This window comes from Acipenser ruthenus, chromosome 10 (assembly GCF_902713425.1).
Source record: "Acipenser ruthenus chromosome 10, fAciRut3.2 maternal haplotype, whole genome shotgun sequence".
NCBI lineage: Eukaryota > Metazoa > Chordata > Actinopteri > Acipenseriformes > Acipenseridae > Acipenser > Acipenser ruthenus.
The window spans coordinates 8,573,437-8,600,821 of record NC_081198.1 but is presented as its reverse complement, the minus strand read 5'-3'; the positions used below and the strand labels follow the sequence as shown (position 1 = coordinate 8,600,821).

Genomic DNA, 27,385 nt, shown 5'->3' with positions numbered 1-27,385 from the left:
TGCCGACGTAGTTGCGCGAAAGTGGCTGCGCTGTAATCCAGCCGATCTCAGTAACCGAGGAGATCGCTTCCAGTTTGAAACTCTGGGAATGGCAATATGTCATTGAACATGTTGTATATGTTTTCTACTTTTAAAACAACTATTCTTGTTATTTGTTTTTAGGACAGACGTGTCTCTGTCAATAAAACAGACAAGCCAATTTGGCTTTGCTGCTGTTTATTATATATACATTTTTTAAATTACAATTTGTAAATCTTTATTTAAACACTCCCTTGTCCGGATGCACTGAGCAGGAGACTACGGCCTGGAAGAGCTGAACTGAGCAGCGGCCTTGAATTATGTCAACCAGCCGGCAACAGCAGCAGAACGGCGGCGGAGTGGGGTCGGGGCCTGGGACTAGCAGCAACAGCGGCGGTAGTAGCAGCAGCGGCAGCGGTAACACTAGTAACGGGGACGGGAGTGGGAACGCGGTCTCATCACGGACACTGGGTACTGGGATTGGGGCATTAGCAGTGCCTGTACTGGGGGTTCACTCCTCACGGAGTAGCGCAGTTTCTTTGGGTAGACCTGGCTCGTCTTCAGGCAGCAGCAACAGAAAGCGGCCCCTTCCGACACCCCTCTGCAACGGCCTCATCAATTCCTACGAGGACAAGAGCAACGATTTCGTGTGGTGAGTGATATTGGACTTTACAGATACCCAAGGCCGGTATTCTTAAAATATTTGCTGTTCAAGTGGATGAGGACTTTTGATAGAATACAAATGCATCGCAGTATGTGCGGTCATTTCTCGGCGTCAAAACAGTCTATTATTTATTGTTTGCATCACGAGTATGTCACCTGTGGTGCTACTTTGGTAGCTTCGAAAATCTGTTTACAATTGCAGTCTATTTGTAACTTTTCTAACACTTGTTGATATGGTTCCTGTGTAAGTGGTGCAGGCTGATCTAATAGTGTATTTTTATTATAGATATGAACTGAAGCAAACTTCTAAAACCCATTTAAGTGCAGTGCATTCTGTAAGCCAAGCATTTTCTAAATATATGTTTATACTTCAACTAGTATGTATTTATAAGAAGGACCAAACAACACAGTAAATGGCCAGAGGAGCACATATGTGTAGTTTAACTGTCTTGCACTAGTGTATCTCAAACTGAGTTCGTGGTGTGATGACATAACTTATATCCAGTCAACGTTCTGTTGAGCAGATTGACAAGGCCACACATAGGATTCTTATGTCCTCTTTTAGATTTCAACAGAATTTAAGTTTTTTGAGTTCCTGTGAACAGTTTAATGCAAATTCAAATATGGTATCTGCTAATATTTACATTTTATACTTAACAGTTTTATATCCTATAATATTTTCGGCCATACTTTTTTTTTTTTTTTTTTTTTTTGCTTTAACAATTTGGACTATTTTCTTTATGTAAAATGTACAGTTTAGTGAAGACTCATTCATTGAAAGCAGTTAATAAACACGAAATAAACATAGGAAAATCAATTTAGTGTTCATGCATGCCAATGGGGTATTGATATTATTTCAGTAAATGTACAGCACATGCATTATGTGTATTGATTTGGTATTCACACTTTATAAGTTACTCAGAAAATGTATTTAGTTTTAGGCATTTAGTACTGTAATGTCTGCTAAATGTGCCCGAATGGGTATATATTCAATACAATGCAAATGTTGAGATTACAAGATAAATCATCTCAAGGATTTTGACATTTCAATCCAGTATGCTGAGATCACAAAATAACAAAAACAGTGGTGAGTGGATCAGAATCTGGGGATACATTGTATGTTTAGTTAGTGCTCCAACTGAGAGCTAGGTTTATTTTGTTTATATTAGCGGTTGTTTCCCCACTGCAGTGTAAGAAAAAAAAAACCAACACCAGTTTAAAAGTGTAAATCAAGACTGCAGCCTGATAATTTACACTGCCCTCGGCCACTCTGTCACAGTACAATTAGCAAAAGCGCCTCCACACTTTAAATGCAGTATACAAATGCCAGTGGTGCTCAATCACTGAGGACAAAACAATCAAAACAAGCCCTCATGGGTAGGCAACTTGTTATATGATCACCATTATGTTTACTGAAGGCTGCAGAATCCTATTTTACTACAGTATCAGGGTTTAAATTTCAATGTTGTGTGCTGGGGGGATTTCCCCCCTATGCTGCAGCCAGTGGTTATAAAAAACTATATATATATATATATATATATATATATATATATATATATATATATATATATATATATATAACATTTATTGTACTGCATCATTCACACTGGTGTTGCTTTAAAATAAGCTGCTTTCAAGAGGCCTAACAGCTGTTCATCACTGTGAGACAGAGCACTCTCCATTGCTTTTGCCGTTGCCTGACTTTGAAGTTTTTGCATGCAGCAGAAGAAAAATGTGCTTTTTCTTTTAAACTAGTGCTTCATTTCTTTTTTTTTAGCTCTTTACACTCAGCCCTGTTTCCACCTGTTTTTCACAGTTTTCATTTATGTATGTTTAACTACTGGATAGTTTGTACTGCATGCATGTAACATCAAATGAAAGGCCATACAATTCTTTCATATCTTAAAAAAAAACAAAAAAAAACAAAAAACCGCTTTCCCAAAAAAATCATGTTTGGTCACTACTAATATATATATATATATATATATATATATATATATATATTGTAATCATAGATGGCTAAAAAAAAACACTGCATCATTGAACTTTAGTATGAAATGAACATGAGAGGGACAGGACTGAGCTTCTAAGCTTTCCATCGGAACCGCCCCTTTCAGTCTAGCTGCTGCAATGACGGAACAATAGACTCAAAACGAAACCTAAGCTGTGAACTCTGTCACATGATGAGAGGCTTAACTTCAGGCGATCGTAGTTCCGGCTAGGAGTACCGCATACACACAGTGAATACATCTGTAGGTGGCTTTTACGGTGCCTGAGTAATATGTGCGTAACCTTCGGTGCCCGGGCGCCCCCAAAATGAATGGGGCTGAGTTTTAATAGTTAAAGCGTCCGAGAATCACGTACAAGAGAATAGTCTCACAGCATTTAAAATATACAGCACTATGCAGAATGCGGCTCATATTGCTTTAGTCACTGACACCACCTTCCTTAAAGATTGTTGTAGCATTTCAGGCATTCTAAATTGGGGTGAAAAATACAGTAGCTTGGTGTCTTAAAATATCTCTGTGGGATTTTCCCGCACTGAAAGTTGCAGATATGCGGGAGCAACACGATTCCGCTCTGAAATTCAAGCCCTGAGTGTACTTGAGAAGCGATCGTCTCGTGAGGGTGCCTAGTTTAACTGTCGTGCGGTGTTACGTGTAATGGCCTTTGAATTAAAATTACATTACAGTGCAGTATTTTGCTGTCAGGACTATCACTGCATTTAAGCATCTGTGGCTTACTTATTTCCAGTTGCAATGCAAATCTCACAGTTTTTCACTAAGCAGAGATGCAAAGCTCCGCAATCTCCCCTCCTCACCGCGCAGCGCTACGCCACAATCCCTCTTCCTCTACATGCATATCACACAATAACAGTGCTGTACTCAGTATGTATTAAATGACTGTATTCACTTTATTTAAACACATTTTCACTATCGGAGAACACAAAAAACATACCTGCACAATGCAGTGGCGAAGTCACTGTTTGATTACAAACTTGTCCAGTGTTTCCTGCATCATTGCACGATCTATGCTGTGTACGTGCCTAATCATGCGAGATGTGATTAAATTCAAAAACAGCTTTGCACTTGTCATTGCACTTGACAGTACCATGTTACATGTAGTCAGTTTGCCCCAAACTGATTCTTACAAGTGTTTTAGCATGTTTAGTATAGGAGTGATTTTGTCCCAGTAGTTTTGATCACTATATGCGGTTGATTGTTATATCAGTGATTCGTATAAATGGATTGCACTGTATTACTAGCATATGTATCGGAAGTATGGGGAGAATTACACTGTACGTCCATCTTACATGTACTAAATGTTGATTTATTATCTCAGTTTATACCTTTTCATCAGTGTTTCAAGATTTTGTTTATAATTACTGTGAATCCTTTTTAAATGCTCTGTAAAATATGTTTTTTTTTTACGTTCCTTGACTACAAATTAAAAGTTAAAGCCAGGTCATGTAGAGTAAACACAACTTTTGGTCACCTCTAGTTGATCGTGAAAGTCCTGTGTGAGAGCAGACGTGTATAAAATGGCAGGAAAAGTTATTTTAACCTCCTGAATTGAAATGTTCAGTGCTGGTTCATAATTTGCTAATTCTGTGCTCCTTTTGTCTTTCAGTCCAATCTGTTTTGAGATGATCGAGGAAGCTCATATGACAAAATGTGGACATAGTTTTTGGTAAGTGACCCTGAACACTAGTAGGCCGCAACCTAGTTAGTTTTGTTACAAGGCTTACTATTTTAAAATGTCTTAAGATTTTACTTGAACCAGCTCTTTCACCTCAGGATTCTGCATAGACAGTGCCTTCCAGTTATCATATTTTGATTGGGTGTTCCTTATGAACCAATGGAACTACATTTCTGTACTTATGCACCTCAACCATTATGTTTTTAAATAAATCTGAGCTGGGTCATTTAGAATTTTCCTGACATCAGAGAAACTTTAAGAAACATAGTCAAGTTTCACAAATGATGTATGGTTTTGTGTTCCATTTTTTGCATTTCATCATCCTCTGTTACTTTAAAAGTAACAGTAACTTACTGAGCAAAAAATACGTAACTGTTTTGGGGCTTGGGTCTCCCCTAGCACAATTTATAACAAAATTCAACTGGTCAGGTTCATCTAGAAATTGCTAAACGCCTCATCAAGATTTTAACTTTGGAACACATTAAGCCAGTAATATATCTCCCACAATGCATAGATGAGACATGTACTTAACTTTAAAAACACTAAATAGATCAGGAAAATCGTAAGGTTGATAGGATTTATTCTGAGTAGCAGAGCATATGGCAATATAGCAATATACAGTGAATACTAACATTGATCAATTTTGATGCATGTTAAGTCAGTGTTTGGTTTGCCTTTTGACAGTTTTTTTTTTCCTGTTTGTTTTTAGTTACAAGTGCATTCGACAGAGTCTGGAAGATAGCAACAGATGTCCGAAGTGTAACTGTGTTATTGACAATGTGGACCAGCTATACCCTAACTTTCTAGGTAAACTCTCATTCTAGTTTAAATTAGCTCAAGTAATTTAAATTATGCATTTAAAAAATAAATCAATTTACTGGTCAAAATAAGGTACTATTGAATTATGAAAGGCTTAATTTTTAAATTGTATTATCGATAGTACCGTTGATGCGTCGTTAGTATATGGTAAATAAACTTGAGTTCTCGGGGCAGAACGTACACAATTGAAAGATGTTTTTTTTTTTTTTAGCTATTCAACTGATTAGTTGAGCTTTGGCTGAATAGCAAAAATAAGTATTTTTCATGGGTAAGAAAATAAACAGGAGTTATTGTTTACATTTACATATAAGAAGTGCTGTCAGACTGATGTCTAAATGAAGCCTATTACACCTGTTTCTTTCTATATCCGCTATGCAGGTTTTCAGTGCTTCGCTCCATGTCTGATGGCAAAATAAGATTAATTAGCACGACACGACCATCTTGAAGTAGAAATACACGAGTAACACAAATGACAGGCTTGTTGTTGATTTAGCACTTCAGTCTCTGTTCTGGGGAGGGGAAATGTCTTCACTCAAGGGGTGGTCGCTATGATATCATGGAACACCCGCTACAGTTCAGGGGCTATGAACACTGGGCCAATGCCAGCTCAGGTCAGGGTGGCTCAAATAAGAATCTGATTGACTCTGAACCAGTTCAGGTCCGAGTTGTAAGTGTTAACACATTATAAATATGTGATGTGCTCAGAAGTGTTTTTGCAAAGCACTAGGTGGCACTCTTTTTCTTTAAGAAAGTTGCAATTGTAGGAAATAAACTAAGAAATATCTGACTTAGTTAGGCTTGGATGTTTGTTTTATGGCTGGTAATGTTTAATTCAAGTTGCACTAACGCTTACGATCCAGTGCTGCTGTTCATGCTTGTTTCTGTGTTTTATAGTGAATGAATTAATCCTCAAACAAAAGCAGAGGTTGGATGAGAAACGACTGAAACTGGACCATCCGGTAAGAGTATAAACAATGTGTTTTCTTCGTTTTAAAGCTGAATCCAATTTATCCATCTATCCCCAGGTAAACTGGAGCCTCTTTATTCAAACTCTTCATGTGCTGTGAAGAGTTTGAATCAAAGGAATTCCAATGCACTTCCACTTATATTTTGGGCACATAATTGATTTTATAATAATGCTAATTAATAGTATAAAAGGTATTTACAACAAATCTTGTATAAAGTAATTCAAACTTGTTTGCCTAAATAAAAATGACTTGGTACTGCAGGAGATGTATGTTCTGGGTAAAAAAGCTTTTGCAGTAACTCCCGTTATCAAGCCAATTTAGAGCAGGTGCTAAATATTCTACCTTCCAGACCAACACTTGTGTGTGTTTTTTTTTTATTTAATTAATTTTTTTAATTAAAATTGAAAATAATATGTTAAAACACTCACCTTATTATGGCATTGAAAATGTCTGGTTGTCAAGGACAAAATAGTAATCAAGAGATGCTGCCAAAATAACTGGACAACAAATTGGCTAGCTGCTAATGAGAACAATAAAAAATATCAATTTATGATTGCATTGTCAGCAGTGCTTGACTAAAAATGTTGGGTCCCTGCCATTTATCATGGGTTCACATTGTCTTTTTGAGTGGTTACATTTTAGTTTCCCTGCTCCACTGAATGTGGAACCTATCTTAAAAGGCCCTTCATGCTCCAAGCTCAGTTGATTGCATTTAAATAAACTGGGAATTTCTTAAACAGGGCTCAGTAGCATTGCTGGGAACTGGTTCTCTGATTTCTGATACATTATACTTCCAGGACAAAAGGATTTTATTGATATTACATTGATATTAATATATTATATTTTCAAATCTAAAAGTCTGTGTTCCAGGTTGGAAATCTACCTACCTTTTCTAAATTATTTGAGTGTTCAATGGTTCCTGGTGGTACATAGGATTGACAACAAAGTTTGAAAGACGTTGCTGATTTATCACCCCTTGATGGGTGTGCTTTCAACCAATGCTATTCCTGTGCTTAGTAGGGAGGGCACTTCTCCTATGAATAAAAGAAAACAAAACACAAGACACAGCTGTTATTTTAACTATGAATCTGTTCCCCTGCATACGCTTTCTCATTGTAATTAATGACAGTAGCAATACAATCCCCATACTTGGTATTTTTTTCTTCTTTGTTTTCCAGAATGGGCACCGGTGGCAAGTTTTCCAAGATGTGCTTGGTACAGATCAAGAGAATTTGGACCTGGCCAATGTTAACTTCATGCTGGAGCTTCTCGTACAGAAAAAGAAACAGCTTGAGGCGGTACGTGACACAACCCTCTTGACTGTTTGCTTATATTTGTGGCAAATTTCTAATTTTGTTATCTTGTGTTTGTTCTTAAGGAATCACAAGCAGCCCAGCTCCAGATTTTAATGGAATTTCTAAAGGAAGCCAGAAGAAATAAGAGAGAGGTGTGAAATTTGTTTTATTATCCTTTTCATCCTATGGTAGAAATATTAACTGCACCTAAAACTAAATCTCATTAGCTAATCAAATTTGGGCTGCTGTAAGGTCCATCTTAAACCAGGTATTACAGTACACAAAGTTCAAAGATTCATCTATATATTATATTTTGTATATAACTAGCTCCATCTGGAAAAGGTAACTTATTATTTGTATATTGTCATGTTCAATCATATACTCACTCCTATCACATCCCTTATGAAATACAACCTTTAAACAAGTATTTGAGTGAAAAAATTCAATGTGCCTTGCCAACACCGGTGCAGAACAAATAAATTAATACAAACACATTAAACACACAGTTTTTGTGGAAGAACCCTGATACTTTTCATGATACATTTATATTCTTTAAATAACTGAGTTACCCTGTTATCTAAATTGCAATCTCACCAAGGTATTGCTTAGACCTGCTTAAAAATGAGTAAACAAGCTAACAAATGATTAGCCCCTGAACAACATGATTCACTAAAGTGGCATAATTGTCAGTAAAACTCCAACTTGCAGCAGGATGGCTATACTGCCAGCATTAATTGAGGAACTAAGGCACTAATGAAAACATCATTGTCAAAACTATAGTTACATGCTTTGTTTTTTAAGGGCACTTTCACACCTAGTTCATTTCACCCTTTGATGTGGATTGAAGTGTGGTTCGGTTCACTTGCAGTGATATGTGAACCGAGATCACTTGAAATGGTCGTCTCGGTTCGCTTGGAAGGGGACTCAGTACGTTTGCCACTTTGCTCCGTTTCAACTTTTTGCAATGTGAAACCAAACGTATTCCAGTTCACTTTGAAATGAACCGCTCCAAACAGCGAAAGCAATTTGTGGATGTGATGTACTTCAGCAAGCACCAAGTGAAGTGTCTCCCCTTGTCGTACATACACAGTGCAGGGCTTGTCAAAAAAACACACACACATACATACACACCAGACAAGAACACCATAATGTCACATGTACACAACTGCACATCACAAAAAAATACAATGGGGCTGATTTACTAACTGGCACAACCCGGGGCAATGAAATTACGTTAAGTGTTTGAGATTTAATTACTATTGCAGCAAGCGTGTTCTTTAAGCATAATAGCAAAACTGTCACAAGTATAAAATGACATTTGAATAATTATTTAGCATGTGGCTGCCAAGACAAAGCGGTACTGTCTGTAGAGACATTAGTCACTGTTGCATTTGCGCTGCTCCTCCTGAGTTCAGTAAACCTGTTGCATCTGTATCTCACCACACTGTCATGCATACATTTACATCAAGTTGTTATTATTATTATCAATAACAGCTAAATTCCAGAGAGAACTTCCGCTCTAGTAATCCGAGTGCATTTGGAAAAGTGCAATGTGAAACCATTAGAACTCTAGACTGGACCAAACAAACAAATCTGAATGCACTTTAAAATAAACTCAAGTTTGCTTGATTTTTTCTGGTGTGAAACAAACCAAAGCAAACAAATTTTCTTTGCAAGTGAACCACGATTCGAATCACTTGCAAGTGAGCTAGGTGTGAAAGTGCCCTAAATGTCAGATCTGTCAATCTTCAGAACAAAATTAAAATATTTATAGACCAGTCTCCCTCTGGTAGCTCACATTTTACTGGTTCAAAATAATATAGATTTTTGCAATATTTTCTTTCAAGGTGCAAGTGGGGGTTGCGTTTGAATAATTTAGTTTTTGGGTGCCAATAAGAAAAAGGCAAATTATGTGAAATAACCAAGTAATTGATGTGAAATTGTGAATCTCTATTGTCTTCTGTTTGGGGTCTTTCTATAGCAACTGGAGCAGTTACAGAAGGAGCTGAACTTTCTGGAGGAAGATATCAAGCGTGTTGAGGTGAGACACAATAAAACCGTGATTTAAATGTTAGTCTGCAATGCATATACGTAGGCGAGTGCCTTCGCTTACATGTTTTGTTTCTCTTTTTGTTAGGAAATCTACAATAACATTGTTTTTTATTAATATATTTAATGTTGCTAAAGGCAGCCATGAAATAGATTTCCTCAAACACCTAAATACAGAATTTGATTTAACTTTACATAAAAAAGTAACAGTAAACAGCTTAGTTTAGTTAGCAATGTATTACCAAAATGACTGTAATGGTTTACTGCTGCAAAACATGTATACTGATTTATATATATATATATATATATATATATATATATATATATATATATATATATATATATATACATTTATTAAATGTCTTTCAACCTGACTTTATTTGCATCTTTTTCTTTAATGGTAAAGTATTACCCAGTAAGAATTGTATAATGATTTAAATGTACCAAAATAAAGGCTATTTTTGTGTACTTTATTTCCCCATTTTCTACATTTCACACACTGTTAGTAGCCACTGTTGGGTGATCTTAAAAAAAAAAAAAAAAAAAAATATGTACACAGGTTGATAATATACATTTTCATATACAGAAATTCTATTATTTGTTTGAACAAACAAATATTGTGTAATGTGCAGGTGAGTAACAATAGTGATTATATTTAAAGGTTTTACTTTTTCTGTTCAAGGAAATGAGTGGGTTGTACTCCCCTGGTAGTGATTTGGACCATAATCTGGATAGCACTGTTCCTCAGTTTGAAGCCCCTTCTCCCTCACACAGGTATTGAGAATCTCCTTTTAATAGTCAGACTCTGGTATTGCATTTATAAATAAAACCTTTTACTTTTTATATTAACAAGTTTTATTTGTAAAACGTAAGTGCACAACCTTGGGATTTATCATTCATAATGTGGAATATAAAAAAAGTTGCCTATAAGTTTTGTAAAAGTAAGCTATTAACAGAACAGTGAGCCTTAAAAGACATTTTTAATCATTCAGAAATTCACAAAAGGAAGTGAATTGGTAGCACCATTGGCTACCCATTTTCTCCTGAAAAAAATTATTTTTATAATGATACTTTTTTTAAAAGTACATTTAATTATATCTAATTGTTGTGAATACATTTATATCGCATTAGTACAACATTTTTTTTTTCAGATTTAATAGTAAATGTATTTAGTTTTCTGATATGTAGGGTATTTATACCTTGTCATACTAGTTGTGTACTGCGTGTCAGTTTTGATGATATTTAATAATCTTCTTTATTTCAGCAGTATTATAGACTCTACAGAGTACAGCCAGCCACCAGGGTTCAGTGGAGGCTCACAGGTAACTAATGCTGAGCTGCAATATGGTTTATATAAAAATAGATAATGGCTCACAATGACCACATTGGGAAGTTAAGCTACAGAAAGCAAATGGCTCACCATGACCACTTTGGGAAGTTAAGCTACAGAAAGCAAATAGGTTATCAATTTTTAGATGATAAAATGCTATAGACTTGCTCTGAAATTCTAAGATTCTCCAAGTCTCAGTAGAAATGACACATTTTACATGGGACTATTCGAAAATGAGTTGAGGCGATGGCAGGTTATGTTATCTTGTCATAAAATTTGGTCCGCAGCTTTTATTCTATGTTCTTTGGTTAATGATGTTTTCCAATGGGTGTCCCCTTCTTGGAACACCGTGCCATATTTTGAAAACTGTTAGCGATACATACAGTACTTCATATATGCAGTACTTAACAACCAGGTGTTGACTGCATTTCTGGTTGGTTTTGGTTTACTTAACAATAATCTTCCTATGAGAAACACCGTTGGGAACATGTTTAATTAAAAAAAAAAAAAAAAAGGATTTGCTGAGTGGTTATTACAATAAAAATGTTTTTCCCTCACAGGGAAAGAGGCAGACTTGGTACAACAGTACACTTGCATCTCGGCGGAAAAGACTCACAGCACACTTTGAGGATTTAGAACAGTGTTACTTTTCTAACCGGATGTCTCGGATAACTGGTAAGAACGCAAGAGCTTCTTAATCAGTTTCCTCTGTAAAAATGCCAAATACAGAATTGAATCGTGGAGTCCCAAAGTGGAATATCAAATTATTACAGCTGCAATTGTAAAAAAATATATATATTTTCCTTTTTAAGATATGTAAATGTGATCCCTGCATTACAGCTCTCTGCTGTAGAAAACAATTCAACTGTATCATGAGAGATACACCCTACTGCATGATCATTATAATGTATGCAGCACCAGTGTGCCTACATCTGCGAACACTGGCCTTTATTAGATCTGCATTATAAAAATAGTAGGTTTTTCTTTTATATACAGTACTGTGCAAAAGTTTTAGGCAGGTGTGAAAAAATGCTTTAAAGTAAGAATGCTTTCAAAAATAGACATGTTAATAGTTTATATTTATCAATTAACAAAATGCAAAGTGAGTGAACAGAAGAAAAATCTACATCAAATCAATATTTGGTGTGACCACCCTTTGCCTTCTAAAAGCATCAATTCTTCTAGGTACACTTGCACACAGTTTTTGAAGGAACTCAGCAGGTAGGTTGGCCCAAACATCTTGGAGAACTAACCACAGTTCTTCTGTGGATTTAGGCAGCTTCAGTTGCTTCTCTCTCTTCATGTAATCCCAGACAGACTCGATGATGTTGAGATCAGGGCTCTGGGGGCCATACCATCACTTCCAGGACTCCTTGTTCTTCTTTACGCTGAAGATAGTTCTTAATGACTTTCGCTGTATGTTTGGGGTCGTTGTCATGCTGCAGAATAAATTTGGGGCCAATCAGATGCCTCCCTGATGGTATTTCATGATGGATAAGTATCTGCCTGTACTTCTCAGCATTGAGGAGACCATTAATTCTGACCAAATCCCCAACTCCATTTGCAGAAATGCAGCCCCAAACTTGCAAGGAACCTCCACCATGCTTCACTGTTGCCTGCAGACACTCATTCGTGTAGCGCTCTCCAGCCCTTCGGTGAACAAACTGCCTTCTGCTACACCCAAATATTTCAAATTTTGACTCATCAGTCCAGAGCACCTGCTGCCATTTTTCTGCACCCCAGTTCCTGTGTTTTCATGCATAGTTGAGTCGCTTGGCCTTGTTTCCACGTCGGAGGTATGGCTTTTTGGCCAAAAGTCTTCCATGAAGGCCACTTCTGACCAGACTTCTCCGGACAGTAGATGGGTGTACCAGGGTCCCACTGTTTTCTGCCAATTCTGAGCTGATGGCACTGCTGGACATCTTCCGATTGCGAAGGGAAGTAAGCATGATGTGTCTTTCATCTGCTGCAGTAAGTTTCCTTGGCCGACCACTGCGTCTACGGTCCTCAACGTTGCCCGTTTCTTTGTGCTTCTTCAAAAGAGCTTGGACAGCACATCTGGAAACCCTTGTCTGCCTTGAAATTTCTGCCTGGGAGAGACCTTGCTGATGCAGTAGAACTACCTTGTGTCTTGTTGCTGTGCTCAGTCTTGCCATGGTGTATGACTTTTGACAGTAAACTGTCTGCAGCAACCTCACCTTGTTAGCTGAGTTTGGCTGTTCCTCACCCAGTTTTATTCCTCCTACACAGCTGTTTCTGTTTCAGTTAATGATTGTGTTTCAACCTACATATTGAATTGATGATCATTAGCACCTGTTTGGTATAATTGTTTAATCATACACCTGACCTATATGCCTACAAAATCCCTGACTTTGTGCAAGTGTACCTAGAAGAATTGATGCTGTTTTGAAGGCAAAGGGTGGTCACACCAAATATGGATTTGATTTAGATTTTTCTTCTGTTCACTCACTTTGCATTTAGTTAATTGATAAATATAATCTATTTTTGAAAGCATTCTTACTTTACAGCATTTTTTCACACAGTACTGTGTGTATATATATATATATATATATATATATATATTATAAAAATAAACTGATCATGTATAGCGAAATCTTGTCTCAAGAACTGACACATTTTCAGGCTACTATATATTTTTTTGATGGGTATAGTACGATACAGACATAAACTATGTATTCACAGGGAAGCCATGTATAAAAGAGAAATCGAATATATTTTGAAATATTTAAGTACATTTTAAATGGAGTACTGGATCATGATATTTTGTTGCTTGTGAAAGTTATGGGAATTGCGGCGTTGGATAACAATCTATTTTTATAAGCGTATTTTATTTTATAATATTTATTGTATTGTTAATCCATTGAGAGAATCCATTTAGATAATATGAAAACACAAACTCATCCGACTTGTGACCTTACCTGGAGAGGAAAGATGTGCATTAACAGCCCGCACAACCAGTCCTGTAGAAAAAGGGTGCTTTTTGACACTGTCACGTCCTATGTCATGTACACTACAAATAACCTTTTAATCTTTTCCTTCCTCTAGATGAAAGCAGGACCGCCAACCAGTTGGATGATTTTATGGAGTGTCTTTCTAAATTCACACGCTACAATTCAGTCAGACCTCTAGCCACACTATCCTATGCCAGTGATCTCTACAATGGTTCTAGTATTGTCTCCAGGTAAAACCAAAAAATAAATAAATAAATAAATACAAATTCTGTAGAGGCACATCTTTTAAGTGCTGTTTTAATATCTATTATACCGTAGTCTAAAGGTTCTAGACTTACGTCACCATTAATTGCTATCCAAAAGACTATTAAATGTTGTTAAAAGTAATCAATTTTCCATAAAACATTGTTTTCTGAAATTGATTTGAAGAATTGGACTGGCACAATGTCCTTCTGTTTTATTTATTTGAAATGGAAGGTGGCAGGGTTTCCTTCTCTTACAGCAGTGTGATTTATTTGCTAGCTATCAAAGATTCACCTGACTCAAATTGATTCTTTTAATTGGTCTAGGTTTACACCTACAGTATAGACTGCCTTAGGACCAACAGACTTTCTGCTTATTCTATTAGTGGCCCAAACACTGTAGGTTACTATAGTATTTCATTGAATATACTTTTTTGCTTACTAATAAACAATACCAAAAGGGGTAGTATTTTTTTAAATGGGTAAAATTGAAGGAATCACAAGACTCTCGTGCAAGGCAAGACTTAGGAAGACAATGACCCACAATACCTTTCGACAACAGAATTTAAGAAATCGCCAGCCGTGTGTGTAATGCCATGCTCAAGTTCAGTAGTTTTCAAACTTTTTTTTAAACTGTACCCCTCACGTCTGAAGGTTTCAGCTAAAGAAATGTTTGCTCCACTTAATGGTATCGCGGTTGCAATAAAAGGCAGAACAATCTGATTAACAAATATTTTTTCCCCTGTTTTAATTAATATATAATCTGTCACAACAGTTTGGGACTGACAAACTGCTGGTTTAGGACAGAAAAACTGCTGGTTTAGGACAGAATACCAACCTCGGTCTCGCTTTGGATCCACTGTGTGAAAAATGATGGATTGGCAGAAGCATGTTTTAGAGGATGCATGTTCCAGCCTCCGTTTCCTGTGTTGCCACGGGGTTAAAAAAAACAAAACATATAATATATATTACCGTTAAAATAAATTAAATATAATTATTTTCTTTTATTGTATTTTATTCATTTCTGGGTTGTGCTGCATACCCCTAATTGAAACCCCCCCTGCTATAGAAGGGGCTTGAATGCTATTATACTTGTGTTTCTGCTATCACCTTTTTGGTCACCAGTAAACTTAAACAAAACACAATCCAGCAAAACAGAAATATTCATGACATATTTAAGTTCAATCTGCCTGTCATAGTGTTTGTTATAGACATTTCTTTGTCATTTCAACTTCATATCAATAAATTCAGTTTTTTTAATACCAATAAAATAAGTGTGACTGAATTATAAAATATATTCGCAAACTATGCTCGTTCTATCATTTCTTTTGAATGTTGGAATTTAATAGTACCAGGATTTAGAATTGCGGCTGTATATCAAAGTGAGAAACCAATTTGAATTCTCATTTATATTTGATCGCATATAAAATATCACATTTTAACAATTATTTCTAAACCTTATCAAGGTGAGGGATGATGGGGTGAGAGCATAATATTTACACAATACATTTCTGAACTTCTATAGTATAAGACTTATATCTCCACAAAAAGTATCTAGAGGTCAATCTTGCTATATACACTGTACGTAATCTGTATTATGTTGACTGCACTACAGTTTTTAAATCCCAGCAGTTTATTTTTTTTAATCTTCTAGAAATTCTTGCTTTCTATCTGATCAGTGAAAATTCTTCTCAACTCTGTATTATGTAAATAATCTAGTTGTTTAAATGAAAGAAACAACATGTTACAAATCATCAGTGTCAGCAGAAAAAATCCTTAGCGGCTGGGATTGATTGCCTTCCACAATTTCATGGTTTGGTGTGTGCAACAATTCAAGTAGAATTCAAATGGCGTGCTGAATCGAATTACCTTAAAAAAAATAAAAAATAAATTGTAATGTCAGTCGTTGACATAAAAACAATTACTTTTATTTTGTTTCAGTATTGAATTTGACCGGGACTGTGATTATTTCGCCATTGCTGGTGTTACAAAGAAAATTAAAGTATTTGAGTATGGAACAGTGATCCAGGATGCAGTGGACATTCATTATCCTGTCAATGAGATGACCTGTAACTCCAAAATCAGGTAATTCTTTTTTCCATCTTGTTGGTACATAGAATCACATGGTTTGATGATCAAGTTCATGTATCCAGAAGTTGCTAGAACATATTGGTTATTACTAAGCAATAACAAACCTAATCAGTATAGTAATTTGCCATGGTTCAGGGACTATAACATTAGTTTGGAAGGGTTCAGCTGTACTAAAACAAATGACAGTTATATAAAGTATAAATGTAAATAGATTGACAGCCCACTATACAGTGCTGTTTCTTTAATCCCTGAAATATATTATCCAAGTAATTGTTGCCAATTCTTTATATTAGTAAACATTAAAAAAAGTCTGCATATCATGATAGTTTGCTCCTTTGGATAGGGAAGTATCTCTTCCAGTTTGTGGAGTATGTGGATATGATTTTGCGGATATGGAGATTGAAAGGCAAAGAAGGTTGGAAAAAGGTTATTGAAGAAAGAGGTACAGTAAAGCAAAATTAGCATTCAGCTACACTATTACAGCATCTGTCTAATGGCTGTAATTTTAGGCTGGACTGGGCTCACAAACTGCCAACTGAGTCAGTCATAGTAAAAACTAATAGTGTTAAATACTTATTCACAGCAGGGACACCTGGAAGTGCTTTTTGGCCAGCAGCAGGGCCCACCTCCTCCTCTGAATCTTGGTTAGGATATTGTGTAGTACATGTTAATGAGAGTATCAGAGTCTGGAGTTAAGGCCTATTCACACTGGACACGATGCGACAAGCTCTGTGACAAAAAAATAAAACATGTAGTTTTGATACAAACCATTCACACTGTCTGTGATGCGACGGGGCGACACTGAATCGATGTGAAAAAAATAGGATTGATGTCTGTTTGTGTGATTTTTTTTTTTTGTTGCGCCACAGCTAGGGTACTGAGGGAGAGAGTTGCCTATCGCCACTGGTGAGAGGCAGTGTCACAGCTACAATATAATTATCACAGGACAAATATCATTGTGTCCGGTGTAAATAGGCATTTAACGTATTACAAAGTAAGCATCACATGCAGTATAGCACACATCTGTGTAATCGCATATGACCTGCGTCCTGTCTACAGCATGTCAATTTATATTCAAGATGTTTGTTTATTGAGAGGTTTTAGTGGCATCAGTTGATGTTCCTCATTTTGACAACCTGTCGTTTCAGCTCGGACCCTATAGCTTGTTTTCAAATAAGAAATCTCAGGGCAGGACTTTTGACATTCCTTGCAATATTTAAATTGCTACTATGTGTTTATTTCCTTTGGTGTTCATGGGGATTCAGGAGTGTTTTTGGCCAAGGACTGACTTGCATGTTAATAACTAAAGGGTCCAACTAATACTTTCTTTTAGGGTTGTAATGATGCAGGTCTTAATACAATAGATATGATAGTCCTGATGAGCTACTTTTATGTCTTTCTTTCTATTTCCCCAGCTGTATCAGCTGGAGTAGCTACCACAAGAACCTGTTAGCCAGCAGTGACTATGAAGGCACAGTTATCCTGTGGGATGGCTTCACTGGACAGAGATCAAAGGTCTACCAGGTAAGGGATGGATGTATTTTAATCTGGTAAGGTAACCTTTACATCTTAAATGACCAATGTTGCACATTACTGGCAGTCCATTTTAAAAGCGCTGTTAGTAATGCATACATTTTATACATTTTTGTATCATAAATGCAGATGTCTGCAAATGTTTTTTATTTCATAAACTTGGTGGTTTGGTGGCTTTAGCCTGTCCTTTCTGTTTAAATGTTAGGATCTAAACTTATGGTGGCTTGTTAGTGGAGTTTTTTTTTTTTATTATTGTAAACTCTTGCTGATATACAAACACATACCTGCATTGTCTTTACTGCATAAAGGAAATGTAACTTGTGTTATTGGGATCATGCTTTATTTAGTTTTACTTCACAGGAGCATGAGAAAAGATGCTGGAGTGTCGATTTTAATCTAATGGACCCTAAGCTTTTGGCTTCAGGCTCTGACGATGCAAAAGGTAAGGAAGAAAGAAAGATGATCAGGTCTGGAAATCAGGTCTTGCTCTAAAACTAAACATGCATTCATTTGCATAGAATAAATCGGACAATAATCCAGAGAGTATGTATAGGGAAGGAAAGCTTTTCCAGGTAGTTTTAAGTGTAAGTAGATTTAATTGGTGTGACTGGGATTGTTTGAAGTTTTATTTTGCTAAAGACATTACATGTGCCTGCAATCCCAATTAAAGTATGTCTAACCTTTTGGTTTATGCCATTCTTGGAATGACAGATCAAAACACTTTTCCTGTTTTATTCTTTGATTTTAAGTGTTTAATTTCAATTCTTTTTTTTTTTTTTTTTTTTTTTTTTTCAGTGAAATTGTGGTCTACAAACCTGGACAACTCGGTAGCTAGCATTGAGGCAAAGGCAAACGTGTGCTGTGTGAAATTCAGCCCCACATCACGTTACCACCTTGCTTTTGGCTGTGCAGGTAGGTTTTTAAATTAAGAAGCCTTCATATTTTTGAATGCCGCCTTAAATCTTTATTTATTTTTTTTTCAAACTTGATGTCTAAAAGTGACAAAACAATTCACAAATTTTACAGCAAAGCACTAACAATGTTTGCCATTTAAATGTAATCTGACACATGGTTGAGCACATTTTCTACAGCAGTGCCTACTGTGAGAAACAGGTTTAGTGAAGCCGCAATATCTGCCATAGCTACTGCCTGTCAATATCATCTTTTTCTGTTTCATCAGCATGCATTGTCTTAAAGTTGTCATTTTCTTCCCAAGTGTGATTTTTTACTCATTCTGTTATGCATTGATTACATAGCCACCTCCATAATCACAATAAACAATGGCAGTTTTACCACTCTATTCTGTGTGCTTTCAGTACTATAATTTAGTTATTTACTTGAATGCAATCATTCATTCTTTCACTGTAAATTGTTTTAATATTTGTAGACATGATATTTGTAGACATCCATGCTGCATGATACTATAAGATAGAGAGGACTATTTTTCTTGGCTATTAATAATATAGTTTATTAAAGTAGTTACACTTTACAAAAAAAGTTTTCTGTTGTCCAATTACAATTCACTGTGTGGTTTATAACCCAAGACACATCAATGCCTTATTATATGGTACATTGAATACAAAATACAATCAAGTTATCTGTAAAAATAAACACTCTGCCTGACATACATGGGATATATGAACCACGCAGCTGTGGGTTGGGAATTGTTTCTGGCCACTTCTAGCTGCATTAAAGTTAAGGAGCTTAGATGAAAAAAAATAATACTGTAGTGCATTAGTCAAAAATACATTCCTATATGACCGGGGGTGGCATAGAGTAATGGTTCAGTTCAAGGGTACATAAGGACCTTTTTATTTTATTGTGTTACATATTCTCATGTGTTCTACAAATTTTACGTAAGGTGTGTGTTTTTTTTTTTTGTTTGTTTTTTTTTTTTTTACATTGTGAGCATGTTTTTAAACTTTTAAATTGCATTCCCTGCCTCAAGATGGCTTCCCATGGACCTACATTTCCCATCATCCTCCTGCTCACTGGTAAATCCATCTCAGTTTCATATTTGAGCAGGAGGATGATGGGAAATGTAGTTCTGAGAGGTCCATGTGGGTACATGGGAAGCCATCTTGAGGCAGGGAATGCAATTTAAAAGTTGTCAAAATGTAAAAAAAAAAAAAAATTAAAACAATGCACACAGCTTACGTAAACAGTTGTAGCAATAAAAGTTCAGAAGCAGTAAAAGTTTAATTTTGTAGTGTAATTTTGTCCTTCACGTGTTTTCAGTGAGTAACAAAATAAATTAGAATTTTTTGTTATGCGTTTTTGTTTGGGGGGTAGGATTTATAATATATCTCAATAACTGTGTGTTTGTCAGTGAAGAAACTTTGCTAGCAAGAAAGATAATTTGGCAAAATTAGGCTTGAGTTTAAAAGGTTAATTTTTTTTGCTATGTTTATTGAAGATGTCCTAGTGGAACCCACATCGCTGCCTGCTTCACATCAATAGTGCAATTCAAAGTCATTTGTCACTAGTTAGCAGCTAATCAATAAAACTGCTGGCAGTAGACTTTAAATTTGCAAGACTGACTTAATGGCTGCTTACAAATGTGTAGAAAATGGTTTAAAATATGTTATTGTCAAAGCTTCAGCTGCTAAAGCAATAAATATTTTATAACAAGCTATTTTTATTATAACAGATTGATCATACATACTTATTTTTTTTTTTTGCTGATGTTAAACGATTATTGAAATAACGGGATGGTCGTGGGTAAGCTCCAGAGGTACATAGAATAACAGGGTTTGATGATCATGTTCATGTATCCAGAGGGTGCTAGAACATACTGGTTATTACTAAGCAATAACAAACCTAATCAATGTAATTTTCTGTGGTTCAGGTACGATAACATTAATTTGGAAGGGTTCAGCTACACTAAAAAAACATGACAATTATATAAAGTATAAATGTAAGTAGATTGACAGCCCACTATACAGTGCTGTTTCTTTAGTCTGAAATGTATTAGTAATTGTTGCCAGTGTAATTGGTAGATATTTTGTCTTTGTGACAGCATAACTTATCTTCTACTTTCTGTAGATCACTGTGTCCACTACTATGATCTTCGAAACACGAAGCAGCCTATCATGGTATTCAAGGGCCACCGGAAGGCAGTCTCATATGCCAAGTTTGTCAATGGAGAGGAAATTGTGTCTGCGTAAGTTTCAAATGTTACCTGTCTAAAAAACTCACAGGCAGTAGTTTAAAGAATGTGCTATTCATACTATACATTGAGTTGTATGTTTTTTTTCCCCAATTATCTGGGCAACAGTAACCCTATCTGTGTTTTGTACTTTTACTTGCATATGAATAGTAATTTTACTTGACAAAAGGGAACTTGTTAAGTACACAAATTAAGTTAACTCGTCTGCTGTGTTGAGTGGAGCTTATTTTTTATCCAAGACCACATCATAGTGGTGGTGATTTATTTATTTTTCCTTGCAGGTCTACAGACAGCCAGCTGAAGCTATGGAATGTAAACAAGCCCCACTGCCTGCGTTCATTTAAGGGTCACATTAACGAGAAAAATTTCGTTGGTCTGGCATCCAATGGAGATTATGTTGCATGCGGTATGTTTGTGTTGTCTGTGTCGAAGGATGTTTTTTTTCCTAAGATTGTCTGTTTAGTTTGAAATACAGTGATTAAACGAAATGTACTGTATGTGCAGATAATGAATCAGTCATTGTTTACATGGCAGCTGACAGCTGTACCATCTAGCATTTCTTGGTCGGAAGCCACTTTCGTGATGCTCACAATGAGAAAGTGACACCTGCTCAATATGAGTTCTCTTGGATTATTTTAATGTGATTTATTTTCTAAACTGAGCTTTTATATTATCACTACTGTGTATTTGTATTTATTGTGTATGATTAACACATGCTGTTTAGGTGCACTCTTCCTACCACAAAGCATTAGGGAATGAATTGTCTTGATTCATGTTACTAATCCTACAATCATTTTAAAAACCATACATTTCTAATTGCAAGGTAACTTCACGTTCTAGCTTCCAGGAGTGCTGTTAAATTGCTGTAGTGAAACCTGTTTTCCGACGTAACATATATGTCTTTAAAAGAAAGACCAAATCAATGTAACCTTATGTCAGAACCAGTGACCTGTTAAGAAAATCTGCCAGCTAATCAATGAAGAAACAGCTCTTTATTAAAACACAGTTTTACTGCTCTTTTAATATTGATATCCTCTTTAGCTTATCCAAATAGGTGTTGGTGGCACATTAGGCAATCTGGGGCAGAAGGTCACGGGTTTAAATTACATATAGGAATTATCTGGACATGTAGTAGTCCAGTATGACATTTGTTACTGTTGTAAAACATGAACAAAGTGATCTGGTCATTGTGCAAGTAGTGTATTTCAGTGGAAGTTTCCATCTCGCTATTTCAGTTGTTATGAGCAAACTCCAAGTTTCAAGATAGAATTCTACATATGTTCAAAACACTGAAATAGAAGAGAAAAAAGCAAGTTGGATTTCAACATAAATACAGCCATTTTAGTATCCAAACAAAAAATATTATAATAATTAGCCCTGAAGTCTATCTATTAGGGCTGTCAGTTAAGCTGGATACAAATGTCAAGGGTCCGGTTCCAGTGAGTACTATTATGTTTTTAATAAAATTGATTATTAAAAAAAAAAAAACGTAAAACAATTATCAAATACTTTTCATTTCTGTCAAAAAATAAATTTGATAACTTTGGGGGTGCGGACAACCTGAGAAAACATGCACTTAGCTAGACTACATTGCGCTTTGTTGTCCTTGTTTTGGACTACTGTCTGATCACGGCTGTGATGAGTTTTGTTTGACTTAATTTTTGCTCTGTGATTGTTGCGGTCTTTCTTATCTTTTTTTATGCTGACGTAGAACTGTAGCACTAGTGCTTGTTTATATTTATGTAAGATGCCAACCCCCCTCCCCCACCTTCTGCTCACACATTGATATACGGACATGTTTTTCTAAATGGTTTGGGAACCGGAATCAAAATACCTAGTTCCATTGACAGATACCTGGTTCGAACTCCATTCCAAAAAAATCTCCTCAGATCCAACATTAGTTTTATCAGCTGTGGGCGATACTGATTGACTTACATCGACCTATACCTTTGTAACCATCAAACAGGAAACGCAGGTGGAGCAAGCAGCCCAGTTTGAATAATATATCGTAAAAAAAACATGCATTATGATTCCCAGGTTTAACAGTTCATTTTAACTCCAAAAAAGCACAAACTATATGCAATCAGTTTTCTTCAATGTGCACAATTTATTTACATGGAATACAAGCCTGTCGTCCTGCTCTGTATCCAAGACGGCGTGCTTTTTGTTTACATAGAATACACAGAGGGGGCGCGTACTTGCAAAGCATTTTCAAAACTGATTCGCTGGTAGGATGGGACCAACAAATCAGATGCTAGTTAAAACTAGCAGGAAAAGAAAAGCATGCCCTCTGCTTGTCTTTGGCAAAAAATACTGTTAATAGCAAGGCAGGGCGTTTGATGCAGATTCGTTGATAAACTGTGTGTTACAAAAATGTAATTATGTAATCGATAAGCCAGTATTTATATCGATGTATATAATGAGGAATGGAATTGATTGAAAATCAATTTTTGATTTAATTGTAGCAGCCCTACTATCTATATATACTATCCCTGATAAGTTTTCTGTATGGCATGCTTCAGGAAATTGTAAGCATTATGTAACTGTAGGACAGTGTTGTTATAGTATGCTCTTTACCCTAATTGCTGTTTCTTCTCCTCAGGAAGTGAAAACAACTCCCTTTACCTGTATTATAAGGGCCTCTCAAAGACACTGTTGACATTTAAGTTTGATACAGTGAAAAGTGTGCTGGATAAAGACAAAAAGGAGGATGACACCAATGAGTTTGTCAGTGCTGTGTGCTGGAGGGCGTTGCCTGATGGGGTAAGACCTACTTGAAATGTTTTTGCTTACGATTGTAAGTCGCCCTGGATAAGGGCGTCTGCTAAGAAATAAATAATAATAATAATAATAATAATACTGGTAGATATTCTGCAAGAGAAAGACTGCATTTATCTTTAAAAATGGGTTTTGTTAGACGCATGGTAATTATCAGATAACAAACTAAACATTGGAGTGCTTTTAAAATAAAATAAAAAAAAAAACATAAGATTTTGTTTCCCTAATGAGCAAAATGGCAGCCACAGATCGGTATAACAGCAGTATGAGCTATGGTTCCATTTCTGGTTTATACAGTTGTAGTATTTGACTGCATTTGAATGTGTTTTTAATTCAAATGAGTTCTCCAAAATGGGATTATGCAAATTATCCTTGTGTACGTGTTTCAAATCTTTTAAGTGTTCAGTGAGGCACACTGTAAACGTTGGCTTTCTCGTAACTGGACTAAATGCAAATAATTAAATGCAGGAAGATTTTATGTTTTCTTTGTTGGAACAACTATTGAATAAAAAACATACCTCAAGGTTTTTCTTCATTCCAAAAAGATAGCATTTCATTGCATCTAGACATTTTGTAAATGGAGTGTGTTGAGTGAGATGTTTTCACTGCAGTTTGAATGACAGAAATGAATATTTGGGGGGTTTGGATTTTAAAATGTATCCGTTTCACAAAGCACAGAGACCAGCAAATCATGAATGTATCACCCAGCAAGATCCAGGTCATACTAGCTATTAATAACCCCTCTTGAGACAATGGGACGTGAGATTCTCGGTAATATTGAAACCCAACAACAGTCTTATTAACGTACATTACCCTTGTCAGAATTACCAACCTTAGGCATCCATTTGTTACAGAAATTAATTACTCTTGAAAAACAGTGGTGTAGAGGATTAACTTGAGATTTAACCCTTTCAAAGGCATGGACCTTTGTAAACATAATTATAGTCTGCACTATCCGCTTCTCACGAATCCATCGGTCAGCACTGTAACAGATTGATCTATCAGAAAATACTACATATAACCATCACCCATTATCCTTGGCAACGTGCAGGAGCTAATTTACTTTGGAGAAAATCCAGCCTTAATATAAGATGGATAATTCTGTCCATCTTGAAAATGTTTCTCTTTTATATTTAAAGCAATGATTTGTTATTTCCAAGCATCCTTTTTAATGTAAATACTAATATGCATTGAATATGGAAGGATAAGGAATTATAGCATCTTTATCGCAAGTTATATTTGAATGTACAGACTGCCTTAGTCCACACCTAAATGTGCCATGTTTTTATAAAGCATGCATTCTTTCGCTTTCAAAAAAAGGGCTTCTCCTGTGCTATGTTAACCGGTCCATGCTTGTGTATTGCCTAACCAATACAAGAGCGATGCCAAGCAGCACAGGTTTGTGCATTTATGAGGAAACCATTGTATATTTGCCCTGTGAAGCTTTAAGTAGACAAAGTCCTGTTTTGATGATTCAAATCTAACATAATGAATCTAAAAATGTGACAAGTGTTATAGTTAGAAAGAAAATAATTCAAGCATACCAACAGTGCTATGCTTGAATTCTTAGTGGTGATTCCTAAAAATTGGGTTTGATTCCTGTCTCTCTCTTCTGAGCTCACTCAGCCAAGTAAAAATATTATAGATTACAAGTAATGCATGGCTGTCATTTTAAATTATATTTTAAGATTTCTAATCACAGAGTACATGTGCCCAGTTCTTGAATCACTTTGTAGGTTTCCAAGGCGACACTGGTGGGTTACTGTACATCCTGTTCAGATTTAAACTGAAATGACTCCACCTTGATAAATTATCGTGTTTCAGTAGTCATAGTGGTTACCAGTGTGCTTAATGCATGTCACACAAATCGTCACCAATAACTGTTGATTTAAAATGTTTTATTGTATTGCCTTTTTGAACAATGAAAACATGGCCAATCCAGCATGTTGCCCTGGTATACCATTAAAGACTGCCTTCTGCAGCAATGTTGGGGGATAGACTTGTACTGTTTACTCAACAGTTATTTAGCATGCTTATGGCAACTATTTCTGTCTTTCTGTTCTGAACTTTGATGATATCAGTTGGTGTCTATTACTGTGAACTTTTTCTATCCACAGGAAATGGGATATAAGTTTAGTTTAACTTTTTCTTAATCTAATTGTCAAGTATTCTGCTTATTTCTCAGGAGTCCAATGTGTTGATCGCAGCTAACAGCCAAGGCACAATCAAGGTGAGGTATTAATGTTCTAAACAAATCTTTGGTGTAACTACATAAATAAGCCCACACATACAGCATAGCTGTAGGTGGGCAGGATTTATAAATAAATAAATGAATAATTCTTAAAGGTCTAGAAAGGAAGTAAATGATATTGTGCCAGTGTCTTCATTAGATAAATTAAATGTAATGCTCCCAGAACTATTTAGAACATTAATATGGTACACAAATGACAATTTTCTTATTGTGATTATATCCCAGCAATGTTATACATTTCACAATGCATATCAAAAATGCAATTGCTGGAATAAACTGCAGAATACCCTTCAGGGTATATAAATCTGTTATACATATCTGCACTAACAAGAAAAATCTAAACATAACTGATATAACTGTAAGTGTAAGGAGCTTTGATATTGATAGGGGTGATTTGCTTTTGGTTTCTAAGCACAGCTCCATTGAGGTAAGTAACATTGTTCTTTCTAATGTTCTGAAACAGTGGCAGTTAATAATGTAAAACAACCCTGTCTGTCGTTTTATTTTTGCATTCCCTGGACATTAATTATCAGTTGAGTGAATAACAAAGAAAAAAATAGACCCAAGCAGTTTTGTTAATAGAAACTAAGGAAAACAAATTAAGCCGGAAGACGGTTCAGCGCTTCATTTAAACACGTCCATTGTTCAATGTGGTTTGCTTTACAGGCATTGTTTAAATATCATTACCGGTGGGCAAAAAGGGAAGAAATGCCAGAGTTAATGTTACTTTTATTTTTAAGTGTGGGATGTATTTTTCTAAATTTCATTGGCATTATTTCTCTATTCTTCTATATAACTTATTCTTGAACTTCCTGTGATTTTGCAAACATTTAAGAATACTTAATTAGAAAATCTCCAAGTTTCTTAGGGTGCTGATTTTCATTTACTTTTTAAAACACATTAGTCTCAACTGGATAATGTTCTACTCCCATAGTTTCTTATTCCAGCACTAATGCATTTGTAGATGGCATACATTGGTTGGTTTGTAGCTTTTAGTCAATGACTTGCTCCATGACATGTTTCATTGGGTTTAAATCTAGTTGTTCTATAATATTTGTAAAAATGCTTGACGGCTATGCATATCTGATGTGGCTAGATTCAGTTTTGTTTATATTTTCCCTATTTATTTATTTGTTCTGATGATCTGAATTTTTACAATGATCTGTAAATTATACATTCTACTATCTATCTATTTATTTATTTATTTATTTATATATACATAAGCTTTTATTTGTCATGTTTCAGGTACTGGAGCTTGTATGAAATTAGATCTACCAGAACTTGGCTACCAAAACCATCACCCAACAGCAGTCAACATTTCCAAAGGACTAGGCAGTTTGTTTTTGAACTTTTTATGTCTTTCAATTTTTATCAGCAAATCACTTGTGTAAAGAAGAAAGATTCTGGCCTGATGTGGGCTTTTATGGACTTAAGCATGAGGACAAAAGTTCTGTGCAAATGTTATCAACATTTCTTTTTTTGAATAAAGTTTATTAAGTTACACTTTT

The 27,385-nt window shown here is 35.7% G+C and overlaps 1 protein-coding gene across 2 annotated transcripts; it reads left to right on the top strand.

Moving 5' to 3' along the window:
* Positions 1–27,385, top strand: cop1 (COP1 E3 ubiquitin ligase). 2 transcript variants are annotated; one of them, XM_034020794.3, is made up of 20 exons: positions 1–670; positions 4,312–4,371; positions 5,090–5,187; positions 6,094–6,158; positions 7,346–7,465; positions 7,546–7,614; positions 9,444–9,503; positions 10,194–10,285; positions 10,779–10,833; positions 11,402–11,516; positions 13,908–14,043; positions 15,997–16,140; positions 17,562–17,670; positions 18,040–18,121; positions 18,475–18,591; positions 20,725–20,842; positions 21,130–21,254; positions 23,451–23,611; positions 25,812–25,856; positions 27,123–27,385. In XM_034020794.3, exons 1-20 carry the CDS (start codon positions 339–341, stop codon positions 27,138–27,140), a joined length of 2,121 nt encoding a protein of 706 aa, XP_033876685.2. In that variant the 5' UTR covers positions 1–338; the 3' UTR covers positions 27,141–27,385. The 2 variants fall into 2 exon arrangements, with proteins under 2 accessions (XP_033876685.2, XP_033876678.2); XM_034020787.3 differs by having other exon boundaries at positions 10,776–10,833.

What these genes read in the sequence shown, in the direction of transcription:
- cop1 (XM_034020787.3), top strand. Translation starts at nt 339, where the DNA reads ATGTCAACCAGCCGGCAACAGCAGCAGAACGGCGGCGGAGTGGGGTCG. An exon ending in GCTATACCCTAACTTTCTAG is followed by an intron (nt 5,188 to 6,093) that starts GTAAACTCTCAT and finishes TGTGTTTTATAG; the next exon opens with TGAATGAATTAATCCTCAAA. An exon ending in GCCCCTTCTCCCTCACACAG is followed by an intron (nt 10,286 to 10,775) that starts GTATTGAGAATC and finishes TCTTTATTTCAG; the next exon opens with CAGTATTATAGACTCTACAG.